Source organism: Microtus pennsylvanicus, chromosome 13, assembly GCF_037038515.1.
Source record: "Microtus pennsylvanicus isolate mMicPen1 chromosome 13, mMicPen1.hap1, whole genome shotgun sequence".
Lineage (NCBI taxonomy): Eukaryota > Metazoa > Chordata > Mammalia > Rodentia > Cricetidae > Microtus > Microtus pennsylvanicus.
In genome coordinates this window covers 47,264,342-47,278,448 of record NC_134591.1, presented here as the reverse complement: position 1 = coordinate 47,278,448, position 14,107 = coordinate 47,264,342, and the positions used below count along the sequence as shown (strand labels likewise).

The window sequence follows — 14,107 nt, the reverse complement described above, 5'->3', positions numbered from 1 at the left end:
GCAGAATCAAAGAGAAGCCATGTAGCTGCCAAAGGAGAAAGATGCCAGCTATCAGCCAGCACCTTACCAGTAGGCCACAGCCTCATGGTAATATACAGATTAATATAAATGGATTAATTAAGATGTAAGAGCTAGCTAGAAATATGCCTAAGCTATTGGCCAAGCAGTGTTGTAATTAATATAGTTTCTGTGTTATTATTCAGGTCTATGTGGCTGGTAAAGGAACAAGCAGTCTCTGCTACATACCTCACCCTTTCACAATGTTTTCTAGTTGCAAAGATAACAAATACTGATGGAAAATTATTGAGAAATATTAAGAATCAAGGGGAGACCACCATGGTGCATAGAAATACTGCTTCTAACATCTAGTTTGCTATTATATTTGTATGTGTTTTAAACCTAGTTGTTATGTTTGTTGTAACATAATACATGTGCAACCCAGTCTGCTTTTTTTCATTTAAAATTACAGTGTGTGCAGTTCTCGATATTATAATCTCATCATAAACATCCATTATATGACTGTATTGTGATTCATTTAATCAGTTTCCTACTGTTAGGCAGTTATATTTTCCCCAGTTTTTCCCACTATTTATGAATGATGATTCTGTGCCCTTTTTCTTTTTCTTCTCTCTCTCTCCCTTCCTTTCTTTTTGGCATAGATTCTTATTCACACTTCAGACTGTTCCTTTGTTTATAAAGTATGAAAATTGCTGATGTAAAGCTATCAACCCAACAGTGTAGTTCAAGCTCCAGAAACACAGAGGAATGCCTCCCCTTTTTTCTTTTAAATTCTGTCCTTTTGCTCATTGACTGGTAGTTCTCTGTGACTTTCATTATGAAGTACAAACACAGTGAGGTAGCTCATGGGCTCTTAGTCACTGATAGGTCTCTCTCTTCAACCCACCCTTGCCTCCTGCCCTTCCTGGCATGCTTCCTCCATCCCAGCAGCAGAATTTGAAGTTACCCAGTATTCCTGTCTAGTGTATTGTGCCTTTGTTTTGTGGATTTAATGCTCCTCCCAGGTGGACTAAGCACATCTTATTCATCCTTCCAAACTCTTGCTGTGTTGTACAAATCCCTGTTTACACTAAACTATTTCTTTAGACTCAGTTCCCCAGGGAGCTTTGTATGACCCTAAGCCTGGTCCCCATTGGCACTCAGAGTCCTTGTCCATCATAATCTGCGTAACCATAGGTTGACTTGCTCTGATACTGTGAACCACAATTTTGTATATTTCATTGCCAAAAGACTCCTTTATTCACAGCTCTTGCAGTTAGTCTGCTTTTGGGGACGTGTGCATAGCACAGTGTTTTGAGCTAATTCCAGGAATCTGCTAATTTAATCCTCACAACCACCCCCTCACAAACGAAGACACCACAGCTTAAAATTTTAAGGGACTCTGTCCAGGAGAGCTGAGTCCTTGGTTGTTGAATTGTGGTTTAGAGCCAGGCCTAAGCTTGAGTCCTTAACCACATGCTTCAGCTGCTCTGTTAGAAAGGAAGAGTCCCATGAGGGGTCTCCTCAGGTCCCTTGAAGTTTTTCTGCAAGCAGCTTGAGGACCACTGCCCTCATCTAGATCTTGAAAGGGAGGCATCAGGTCCAGTTGGCCTTCATGCTGCAGTGGACAGTGTTTATGCTCCAGAAATGTTTGCTGAATGGGTGAATGAATACCATTTTGCTTTTGTAGAGTGCAAGGTGCCCTCTTTTATGGACACCTGCACCAGTCATGAGTAATACAACAGAAACCTGCAATGACTTGAGGAAGGGGTGAGCATGGAGACTCATCAGCCAGAGGTTCAGGCTGTGTTCAGGCTGATAAGCCTCCTTACAATCAGACATCTGGGACTGGTGTGGAGCTGGGGACATGGGCGTTAGTACTTTAGGATTGGGGTAATTTCCTGATAAAAGGTTAAACTGTTTGGTTCTTGCAGGCAGACGTGATTAGTCTGGTCCTTGCATCAGAATTCAGCTCTCTCCACCACGGTAAATAATGGAGTAATTAGGCATCTGGCTCACTTGATTTCCCATGGCTAAGGCCAGTTCCTGAAATGCAATATGCTATTTGATGTAACAGCATGAATTCATCCTGGGCTCCAGAGCCTCCCAACAGCAACAACCAAAAATAACTCTCCACGAAGTTCCACACGTGTTAAACACAAAGCAGCCTACAATGTAACCTGTATTCTGGTCTAGGCCTCCTCAGCCTGATGCCTAGTGGGGCTGTATACACAGATCACATATGCTGAGACAAGGGTACAGAAGAAAGAGGATGTGGGAGGGGTGAAGACGGATGGGGTAAGCTAACGAGAAGAGTTGACATGGAGGTAAACTGAGGTGCCAGACTATGCCCAGATCCCCCTTCCCAGCTCATAGTGGTTTAGCTTATCAGTAGCTGCAATATAGGGAGAATGGGGACCAAAGGTTGGTCTAACTGAGAAGCCACGGTATAAAGAATGGATAGTGTTAACAGAAAGGGTGAAGGGAACAGCTTCAGGATTCATGGATTCAAGAGAGGGTTCTACACTGCTGGATTCAAATGCACCAGAATTTCCAGGATTTAAATATGAGGAAAAAAGCTAACATCATTTTTGTTTGTTTTTCAAGACAGGGTTTCTCTGTGCAATAGCCCTGGCTATCCTGGAACTTGCTCTCTAGTCCAAGTTGACCTCTAACTCAGATCTGCCTGCCCTTGCCTCTCATACTGGGATTAAAGGTATGTGAGAAAAAAAAAATTCCTCCATATTCAGGAGGAAGAGAGGAATGGCTCTTGACAGCCAGTCTATACCTTATAAAGATTTATTGTTGGTATAAATATTCAGGAGTTCTTTATAACAGGAATCAGCAGGAGCAAGAAAAAGAAGAGAGAAGAAACATGACCATGAACACACAGCGCAGAGAGAGGGGACTACAGATGTTTGAAATACTGTGTGGTTTCTTATGGGATGTCTTGGCGCTGTCTTGCTGGGAACTGGCAGGCAGGATGAGGGAGATTTTGTCAAGATTTCTTTTCTCAAGTCTTCATGTGGGATCTACTAAGGGGTGAGCTGTGCTAGAGGATATGGAAAGAAGATTTAAAAGACTCAACTGGTATCTCCCAAAGGTTCACACTCTAGAGGAGACATCCAACTGTCTCTAAACTACAGCATAATGTGTCCTTTGAGCAAGGGTGTGCCCAGCTCAGTCAGGAACATGGAGAACTCAACTCCCTTGGGGAGAGACAGGCTTCTCAGCAGCTCTTCAGGCCACCCTGTCATCTCCAAGGCAACAGCGACGAGAAGGAGAGTCTTGTGTTGGAGGGATTTTCAATGTGGCTGAGAGCATGGAGTCCCTGGGTCAGAGGAGATCAGATTGAGGTACTATGCTCAAGGAATACCCTCTGTCAATATTTGTGGAATAATCAATAAGAAAAAAATCAGAGTTAGTAATATTTATAGAAAAGCAAAGTGTGAGGTCCTAGTGTGTGAGTTAGGTATTGAGAAACTTGCAGAAAGATAGGGTTGGAGGTGGCTTCTGTAGGGTTTGAGAGTGTCTCTTGCTTAGAAGATTTTTTTAAAGACTTATTTTATGTGTATGGATGCTTTGCTTGCATTTATATCTTCATAGCAAGTATGTGCCTGGTGAGGCAGAGGCAAGGAGAAGATGTTGGATCCCATGGAACTGAAGTTACAGACGGTTGTGAGCCACCAGGTGGGTGCTGTGAACTGAACCTCGGTTCTCTGGAAGAGCAGCCAGTGCTCTTAACCACTGAGCCATTTTTTTTTCAAATTTCTTGTAGAGAAGATTCTTCTTCATCATTACTCATTAAAAAGGTCTATCAATTCTTTAAAATAATCTCCCCCCTGCTCTCTCTCTCTCTCTCTCTCTCTCTCTCTCTCTCTCTCTGTGTGTGTGTGTGCGTGCGTGTGTGCATGCCTGTGTGCGTATGTGCGTGCATGCATGCATGCGTGCATGCAGGCTCACAGGTGCCACAGTGCACACGTGGAAGTCAACTAACTGTGTGTATTGGTCCTCACCTTCCACCCTGTTTTGGGACAGGATCTCTTGCTTTGCTGCTGACTCTGTCAGCATAGTTGGCCTGGGTGCTATCAGGCATCTTCCTGTTTCTGCCTCCCATCTTGCCATAGTAGCATTATAACAATAGACACGTGCAACTGTTCAAGGCTTTTCCAGGAGACTGGAATTCAGGTCCTCATGTTTGTGCCAAGTGCTTTTACCCATTGAGCTACCATACTAACTCCCTATTCATCCTTTAGAACCCATTCATGTCACAATCTGGGTTTTATAAATTTGTTTTTCTCATTTGGATTTTCAAGACAGGGTTTCTCTGTATAACCCTGGCTGTCCTGGAACTCACTCTGTAGACCAGGCTAGCCTCAAACTCACAGAGATCCTTCTGCCTCTTTCCCAAATGCTGGGATTAAAGACATGCCTGGCACAATCCAAGTTTTAATGAGAAGCTTTCTTCTTTCCCACTGGCCTTTTCCTTACCTCTCCCTCCACATTTATTGATGACTTGCATTTTATACTGACTGTTAGGGACACTGAAATGATTAAGGCAAATTCCAGGCCTTCAAAGAGATCACAATTTATGGTGGAGTGAGGGAGCTAGAGCTATGGGGACTGGGAGAAAAGTACACAGCTAAGAGCATAAAAGAATGGCTCTATTTCCTGTATGCTGCTAATAAAGGTTTACATGCAAAATATATAGCCTTGATAGGAAGCACAGGAGATGGCAAGAGATATTCTATTTCCTGGGAATCAAGGTACAGAGAGTTAAATGGATCTGACTAAAACAGAACCCCTGGGAAATTCCATTGTTCCCCATGAAATTGAGCAATATGTATGCAGTCAGTTGGGTTGATAAGAGTTATCTTGGACCATTCAGGGTGAAAGATGTCGCAGAGGACCACTAGCCCTACAAATGTTAGTCTAAGGAAGAGAGTCATTTTTTCATCATGCTTTCTGCCAAAGAGCCAAAGTTATAATCTACTTTCTTAAAAACAAACAAATAATAGACCCATATTTTATCATGGGTGGGAGAAGTTGCCTTTAAAAAAATAAGTTTCCTTTCAAATTCCTTAAGCTTCCATAAACTATTTCAAACGGTTGGGAAAACTATAAAATTTTCATGAATCACATTCCTCTGTTTTCAGATTCCCTGAGCAACATTTCATCTGTTTCCACTTTATTACCATATTGAACTTTCCCCCCACACACAGTTATTTACTGATTTCCTGAACCATGCTGGATGGAATGGGAAAATACTTGATATACCTAAGTGTGACCTATGGGGCTACTGTGGACACCGAATTGTCCCCTCATGAAACCTCTAGCAGGCGGCCACATTCTGGACTTTCCTTTCTGGTTTGGCCCAAGACAGTAATCCCTCTTCCTTAGAAAATGCTCTCTGATCAACATCAGGGTCTTGGACTGCTGGTGAGGCAGGTAGGCTAAGGCACCATTGTTTCCTGTTAGCAGATGGGCACACTGAAGCTTGGGAAGCTAAGTCTATAGAGCCTTGTGCTAAAGGCTGTTGTAGATATTTATCAGGTGGTCCATCACAGGTGGCAGCTGCGACTTCTGGGGCTTATAGAAATTGTATGTCTTGGTGAGTGGACTGTGCAGCGCAATCAATGGATAAGTCTAAAGCGACATTGACCGTGTATCTGGAATGATCCTTTGGAGAGCATCCTTTGACCCCCATGGTATACTAATGGGGAGTGAAAGGCCTGGATTTGAGGGGCCATGTGCCTGAGATCTCTAAGCAAATAAGTATTTTAGCTACATAATAAAACCCCACCGAGTTTCAGCTGCCCTGTAGACACACGGGGGTAGTATGATCATAGACACGGATCTGTAACAAAGGTGTGGAAATCCACTGGTCATCTTCCAGATGTCCTGAGGACTCATTGAGGCTCAAAGGTCTCAAAGATATAGTCTTCCGTGGCCGTGGTGTTGCCTTTTCCCGCAGAAGCTTACAATTTGCCATGTGGAGCAAAGAATCCTTGCATTCAAAATGACGTAGCTCCTCCTATTCTCCTACTTTTTCTACAAGTAGGGGTCAGAATGGGATAACCCCCAATCTCTAAGGAAGGTTTGTCCCCCTCTCCGACCAGGCACTAAGCAGTCTGGCAGCTGTGAACACACAGGTGTCCCAGGAGAAAGTGCTATCTCAGGGCCTCCTTGTCCGCTGACTCAGAACCCTTGCCCGCCTTATCAATGTGAACCACAGACTTTGTCTTTCTGTTCTGAGTGATGAAGCAGAGGCTGCCACCCTGTTTGCATTCAGGTCCTTTGTGTAATCATGGACATCCTTACGCTGGCCTAGGCATCGGTTTTTCTTCGCTATGCATATTTTTAATATATGTTTCCCATTTTATGTATACTGGAAATGTGTATTCATTTTCCCACATGTTTCTTTGTGTTATTTGTACCTATTTTTGTGTACTTCATGGGTGGCTGTGAACGGGTGACAGTTCCATGTTTGCTCTTTGACCATGTCACCAACTTCTCTGTTTGTCAAGTAAATGTGTTCTAATTTATTTATTTACTTGACAGAAAGAGAACAGCTTATCTGGAAGACTCCAGGAGGTGCAGGATGTGGGAGGAGCCAACCGGCCCTGGGTTGCTCTATTTTCAAAGCTTCCTCGCGTTGTTATGGCAGTTAATTTTCCTTAAATGATTTAAGGAAATGGATCTGTGTAAAGAGCTGCAGCCAAGTTGTTATAGCAACGCCAGCAGTGGCTGAGGGGGGCTTTTCTTTTCCAGGAAAAATCACCTTGGAGTGTAGAAACCACTGGGAACAAAATCAGCCTTTAGGTTTGAAGTGGCTTTGGAACAAAGGAGAGGGCTGAAGGTAACCCGTTCCCCTCCCTCAGCCTGATCTTCCTTGGCTTCCCGAGATCAGATCTGGGCGTCACCCACACTATTGCAACAGTGCTACACTGGGCTGTCTTCTTCCTTCCTGGCCTGGGTGCCTTTGATCCACTCTGCATACTGCAGCCTCAGTAGTTTTCTGAAACACCTATTCTTTATTCATGGGTTCATTCATCATTCAACGGCATACTCTCTGCAGTATCAGGCTCTGTGTTAGGTCCTGGGGGCACAGAAAAATGAACAGAGCAGGCATGGCCTTGAACAGCGTGTCAGAAGATGCTGGCCTTTATGTGGTTGGTAATAAGGAGTCTTTCAAGGGTTCTGAAGCAAGGGAGGGAGGCCTAGTTGAGTTTAACTTTTAGAATGAGATGCTATCGTTTCTTAACTGAGGAACTGAATGGCTGGGAATACTGCTCCCTGATTTCTCTCCTGTTTCATCAGCTCTTTGGCTCTTCATTGATGCCTCTACTTCTCAGGACTGAGAGGGGGCATATGCTGGAATATTCCTGACAAGTTGTGTTTTATTCCATTGTTTTTAACTTTGTTTTTTTTTTTTTAAAGTAGCTGCGATATTTAATTCAATTAAAAATCTATTTAAAAGAATGTCTGATGGATGCTTCAATTTTAATCCTTTGGCTTGATGTGCAAACTCACACATAAGCTTCCTCAGACTGCCTCTCACCTATCCTTGTACAGAAGCCCATGATAACTCCTACTGCTAGTTCCAACAGCCAGGTCTCCCAGCCCCATTCTATTGCTCTGCTCTCCTGGAAGACCTGCTCTTCGTTTCCTGTAATCTCTCTCCTCTCCCAATTCACAGCCACCTCATGGAGTACTACCTACTCTTAAAGCTCTATTCTCTCTGTAGATTCCTCAAACTTTACTTGATACTAGCCACTTCCAGGCCCACTTGGATCAGGTTCCTCTGCCCCAGGTTTCTAAAGAACTGTGGTTTGTGTCTTTTAACATTTCTTAGAACCTTGGTCTAAGGCCAGTGCCTTAGACCTTTCTGGGCTGGGGCTCCCCCTGAAACTCACCCCAGAGGTTACACAGGATCTTGCTTATGCCAACACTGAGAAATAAGTATTGTGTTTTTAGAGGAAATGATGCCTTTTTAAAATGTAGCTTTGCTAAATAAAGATGCTACTCAGGATGCACCATACAGGTAGATAGTAAATGTTAGCGGAGCTTCAGGGAATGGTCCTTGGAAGTTCACCTACAGACCAGCTTGTATCTGGTCTTAAGGTCATAACTGGGTGTGGATATCAGAGGAAGGCTTTGTGTGAGAGGGGCTATGACTCTGTGGCTAATTGTGTGATATGGTCATTTCCATGTTCTGGTGTGTGCTATAAAGTAAAACTCCCCTGATGAGGGGGCGAGCTCTTGTCCAAATGGGGACATCATTTCCAGTGCTACTTACTATGGAAGGGGACAAAGCTCACAGACTCAAATCGAAATGGAAGAAACAACCTAAATTCGTTCCTTTTGTCTTCACTCCACTGAAGATAACAGAAGGCCTACGTGATGCCCCTGAACAAGTTAGATCAGTTGGTGGGGACAAGTTGGGGGCTGGTGAGACAAGGGACTTGGAGCCAAGGAGAGTCTTTGGTGGTCAGAGGCAATGAATCTCAGTGGTGGTTATGTAAGATGGAGTAGGCACAGAGTCTAAGGGTGGAGTGAGTCACCCTGTGTATTCTTGGAAAGGTGCTGGGTGACATCATCTCTGCTTCTGTCCCCGGGGGGGTTGGGATGATCTCAGCAGTTTGCAGGTGAACTCAGGAGTGGGTCTCCATCATCAGATCAGCTTCTCAGTCAGAGAACACAGTAATGATGCTTGCTAGAGAGGTAACTTTGGGAGAGAAGGGTTTGTGTACCAGCGTTTTTCTTCATCAGAGAAAGCTAACGCCAAGGAACAGGGGACCTAGGCTTAGTCTGTTACTTGCTCAACATTTTTCTGAGCACCTGCTCGCTCACAGTCAGAGCTCTGCTGAGCACCAGGGACTCTGAAAAATTAGCCAGACTCTGCCCTCAGGGAACAATCGATCACAGCTGGTAAACAAGAGTCACCCTGTGCAGAGGGAGCCATCAGGGAAGCGGAACAAGAAACACTTTGTGTCTCAGCTCAGTGCAGTCCTCTAGGTTAAACACACCTTTTTCAAGAGCATAATTTAATATCAAACGTCCTCATTGGAGTGAAGGGTTTAGGGAGCCTGGGGCGAGGAAGGCAGCCTTTGAAGCAAATACCACCATTAACGCGAGGCCAGTAGGCTGTCATTGTCCACTGAGAAGGACATGGAATAGCTCCTTCCGGTGACTAAAAGTCACATTTTATTCCTACTTAACGTAAAACAGATCATATCTAATGTCCTGTGTCGCCTGTTATCTCTCATGTCTCTTAACTTCCCTGGAATTCTCAGGAAGGGTATCATATCCACAGTGTGGCCCAAGCCAAATCATGAGTATCCCGCAGACTCCTTCCTCTCCCATTGACCACAATCAGCAATTCTAATGTTTCCACCTTAATAGCTCTCATCTATCCCTCCTATCTTCCCCCCTTCTAACAGCGGCAGACTAACTGGTCATTCTCCCAACCCCTAGACTGGACACCTCAAAAGACATCCTCACCAGAGGGGTTCTTCTAAAACACAAACTTTGTCCTGCTTAAACTCACCTGCTTAAACCCCATGAAAGTTAAGCCCACATTGGTCCCTATATCACGTTACAGCTGTCCGTTTGTCCTTCTGTCTACCCCCAGTTCAGTCTACTGAGTCTGCCTCCCAATCCAGGCAGACGCAGGCACGGGCATTTTCCCACTAGGAAGATCTCTTTTCCCTGGATGTCTTTCCTACATCAGCCTAGGGTTGACTCCTAGGCTAGGCTCTCACCCCCTCTGTCTCACTCCATAAAAAGTACTCAGAATGACAGTCTGTGCAGCTGTCCCAAGGAGCTGCACTGGAGCATCTGCCCCAGCAGGGACGTCAGACAAAGGACAGCCATCCACGCAGCAGTGGAGTGGGAATGGTCCTCGGATCTCAGGTGGTTCTGCTGGTTCTCTGTACAGACTCACGGTGAACAGACTCGGGGGGGGGGGCTTAGATCCAAGTCTGGCTGGGTAGAGTTCATATACCTATGGGTCCCATCTCTCAGGAGATTGGGACAGGAGGATTTTAAGTTTGAGACCAACCTGAACTACATAGCAAGGCTGTGCCAGAAGAGAAAGGAAGGAAGGACAGAAGGAAGTGGGGAGGGGCAGAAGGAGAAGGAAGGGTATGGGAGAGGAGAAAAGAAGAAAACAGGAGCTTTCTGACAGTTTGTATAGTTCAGCAGCTTGGAACCAAGCAATTTTATGTATATATACGGAGTAGAAATACATTTCGTGGTATCAGGGCATATAACTCTGAGTTCTGCAATGTTGGCAACTGGAAACAAAGATGCCTGTAGATCTTATTCAAACGGTGAATCTGAATCTGCCACATATCAGGGATGTACAAGGTGCCACACTAGTATTGTACTAGGTACCTTCGTTAGGCTTTTAACAAGACAGAAGGCATAATTTGCCATCCAAATCAGGTTTTGTTTTGTTTTTCAAGACAGCGTATCTTTGTAGCTTTGGAACCTGTCCTGGAACTAGCTCTTGTAGACCAGGCTGGCCTCGAACTCACAGAGATCCACCTGCCTCTGCCTCCCGAGTGTTGGGATTAAAGGCCTGTACCACTACCACCTGGCTTCTGAATCAGGATGTTTTAAGGAGAACCCTCTAGAACAACAGGTATGAGGTGAAACTGCCCCAGCAAGGCCAAGGCTTAGTACCATTCTGCTTCTCTTCCACTTGGCTAATGCTTTGCTGTTGGTGTTAAAGAACTCCTACAAGTTTGAAATATGTTCTCCCAGCAGTTACTTGTTTAATGTCTATTTCCCTACTACACTGCAAAATTTCAAGCTTTCTGTCTATCATAACTACATCACCAAGAACATAGAAATGTGGTGTATAAATATTTGTGGAAAGATGGAAGAAAAGAACAGAGTCAAAGAGCAGATGTCCTCACAGCCTAAATGGATACCCTGCCCAGCACTTTCTGAGCCCCTGAGAACAGAATAGCTACACTGTTTCCACATTTCAGACTCAAGGAGGCTTTGAGAGAATAAATGAGTGCTATCAAAAGCTGTGGGGATAAAGGAAACGAAGAGGAAAGTGTGAAGTTGGGGATCCTAGTTGGAGTCAGCTTGACTCCTTATAAAGCCTTGGTTTGGGGCAGAAAGCTGTGGACTTCTGGGAAGAAATTAGCATATACTGTTGTCTTAGCAGCCAAGTGTGCTTACTGACAGCAGAACAGCCAATAATACATCAATATGTGTCATCAGAACTGCCCTAAATCTCCACAGTTCAGTTTTGCCTAAGTTAATGTTTTGAAACACAAATGAATATCTAGTCACTTGTGAGCAAGTTGATAGCTTCTGATTGATGACGGCTCTGACAAGCTCAGTCTCTTCCTCTTCGGCCACTGAATTGCTTTCCTTGGGTCTCTGTGGTGGTTTAAATGGGAATGCCCCTATTCGTATATTTAAATGCTTAGGGAGTAACACTATTTGAAAGGATTAGGAGGTGTGGCCTTGTTAGAGGAAGTGTGTTACTGGGGTAGGCTTTGAGGTTTCAGAAGCGCAAGCCAGCCCCAGTGACTCTCTCTTCCTGTTGCCTGAAGATCCAAATATGGAAGTCTTACTTCTACAGCACTGTGTCTGCCTGTGTGTCACCATGCTTCCTGCCATGATGAAAATGGATCAAATTTCTGTTACTGTAAACTAACACCAATTAAATGCCTTTTAAAGAAGAATTTCCATGGTCATAGTGTCTCTTCAGAGCATTAGAGCATTGACTAAGCTAGTCCCTCTCCCATCCACTTCCTCCCCCACCAGCTCTATTCTTTGGATTTATCTTTCTTTAGCGATCCCACTTTGCTGCATATGCTGACCGAGAATCTTGTCTTCCACGCCTTATTATGCCCTCCTTTCTATGAATGACAATTTTTGCTTCTACCATCAATATTGTACTTGGCACAGTAGAGTGTGTCATGTTCAGCCCAATCCAGTCCAACAAGCAGTTGTCAAGTGTCTTTTACTAGCCAGATGAGGAAAATTGACAGTCCAGCTATTCTACCTGAGAAGGAGGCAGCAGCAAGAGAAGGCGTGACACCCTACTAAGAAGACAAGAACCAATGGGAAGACAAGAGAGGCTTGGGGACAGAGGGAGAAGTCTGCAGACTACAGGTGCTGCCTGAGAAAATACAATACAGCTCTACTCGATGAAAGGTTCAGTGACAGGACAGCCTGGAGTAACACATGGGTTGGATGCACACAGTTGACTTTCAACTGTGCCGATGATGAGCTGGAGAAGGAAGTCACGTACTAAAGGGGTGGTGACAAAAGCCCTGACAAAAGATGGTCTATGAAAGAACCCAGGAAAGAAGAATTCACACTGATAATCAAGAAATGGCTTCTGAGCCAGTGAGATGGCTCAGTGGATAAAGGCACTTGTTCCCAATCCTGATGACCTGACTTGGCTTATCGAACACCCAAATAGTGGAAGGAGAGAATGGGCTACCACATGTCCTCTGATCACCATATGAATGCTGTGGAAAATGTACATACACACACGCACATATATGCGCTCACTCGCACACACGCGCGCACACACACATACACTGCAAACCAATTTTTAAATAAAATGACAGTTTCAAAATCAAGGTCACTGGTCTTTGCTCTAATGCGTGCATCTGTCTTTCAGCACAGTTTTATGTTGCTCTCTAATTAGTTCCATTGTTATTGGCACCTTCAGCAGAGTAAGCAGAACAGGTCACGCTGGTGCACCTCGGAAATACCCCAACTGTGGAAATCTGCCTTAGCGCCTTAGCAACCACCATCTGTCACTTGATATGCACTTAAGAGGCCATCAAAATTACGACCATCCCAGCTGGGAAGGACTTGTGTGTAATTTTACTAGAATGTCATTCAAACAGTTGAGTCCCATCTATGCAGCATTCTTGACAGTGTGCTTTCACGTCACCTTGAACACTTCCGGTAAGGGAAAACTCCTAGGCCACACACTCCATCCCGAGGGAGCTGGAGCTTGCTGCAAAGTTCTACTTCCTGTGACCCTACCTCTGCCCACCCATGCCATCACTCCCAAGCTCAAAGGTCTGCTATGCCCTCTTGCTAATAGCTCTTCAGAGGAATGACTCTCATCTGTCTCCTTCTCTACAACACAAATCCCCGTCATCTCCGCTGATTTCTACTGCACCAACTTGCTCCTCTGAGCAAACATAGTGCAGATCTGTCTGTATGGTTCCCTTCTTTCTTCCAGAGTGTTAGGCCCTCTTCTCCACCGCCAGAGTCCCAAATCCAACCACATGGGCCCCAAGACTGTGCCATCTTTACACAGTCTTGTTTCTTGGGTCACCCCATTGCCCAGAGATGTACATGTCCTCCAAACTAAGCCAGCTCCAGTCTTTCTGGAACTGGAAAATGAGAGCAAGTCAGGGTAGAAGAAGTGCGAGTCACCAGATGGAACACATGGCATCCATGTGCCTTACGTGTGGAGTAGGCCAACCTACACTCTTCAAGTATATCATGCACTGCTGCTATCCCATGAGATTCTCCATCTTTTCTTATACTAAATCAAGTTGATTTTTTTGGCTTATCATCAAGGAGCCCTGACAAATGTACTGCAATGTGTTTCCTTCTATTAAATTATCACACTGAGCCAATATTTATAAGAGGTGGGGAAAAAGAAAGGGCTGGGAGAAGACACTGGGTCTATAAAATTCAGACACATGCATGGTTAGCATCTTCCTGATTTTGCTCACGTAACCCCAATTTAAATCTGCCTGAGGTCTTCCCCATACAACTTTCCATTCCTAGGTCCAGCCATCGGCCAGCAGTTTCCCAGCACACCCTGCTACTCACTGGGTCATTGTACATCTTGATGATGAGTTGCTTCACTCCATGCAGGGTGGGATGCGCCCATGGAGAGGGATCCAGCCAGTGACGATTCAGATCAAAGCCCATCAGGGAGCATCTAGGCAAAGGCCAAACTGAGAGTCAGTATGGATGGGATGAGCTGAGCTTCCCAAATACTCAATGCAATTAGAAGGGAGAAAGTCACTTATTGCTATTTAGATGGAGTTCTAAGCAATCTACTAGAATTTATTAATCTATTGTTATTAATATCTTAAGA

General features: G+C 44.6%; 1 protein-coding gene across 1 annotated transcript in view; it reads right to left on the bottom strand.

Moving 5' to 3' along the window:
- Positions 1-14,107, bottom strand: part of LOC142834369 (BEN domain-containing protein 5) — a 1,100,005-nt gene that overhangs the window by 72,633 nt on the left and 1,013,265 nt on the right. Inside the window, exon 9 of the mRNA XM_075946804.1 lies at positions 13,837-13,948. Coding sequence (XP_075802919.1) covers positions 13,837-13,948 — 112 coding nt within the window. The remainder of the gene's footprint in view (positions 1-13,836; positions 13,949-14,107) is intronic.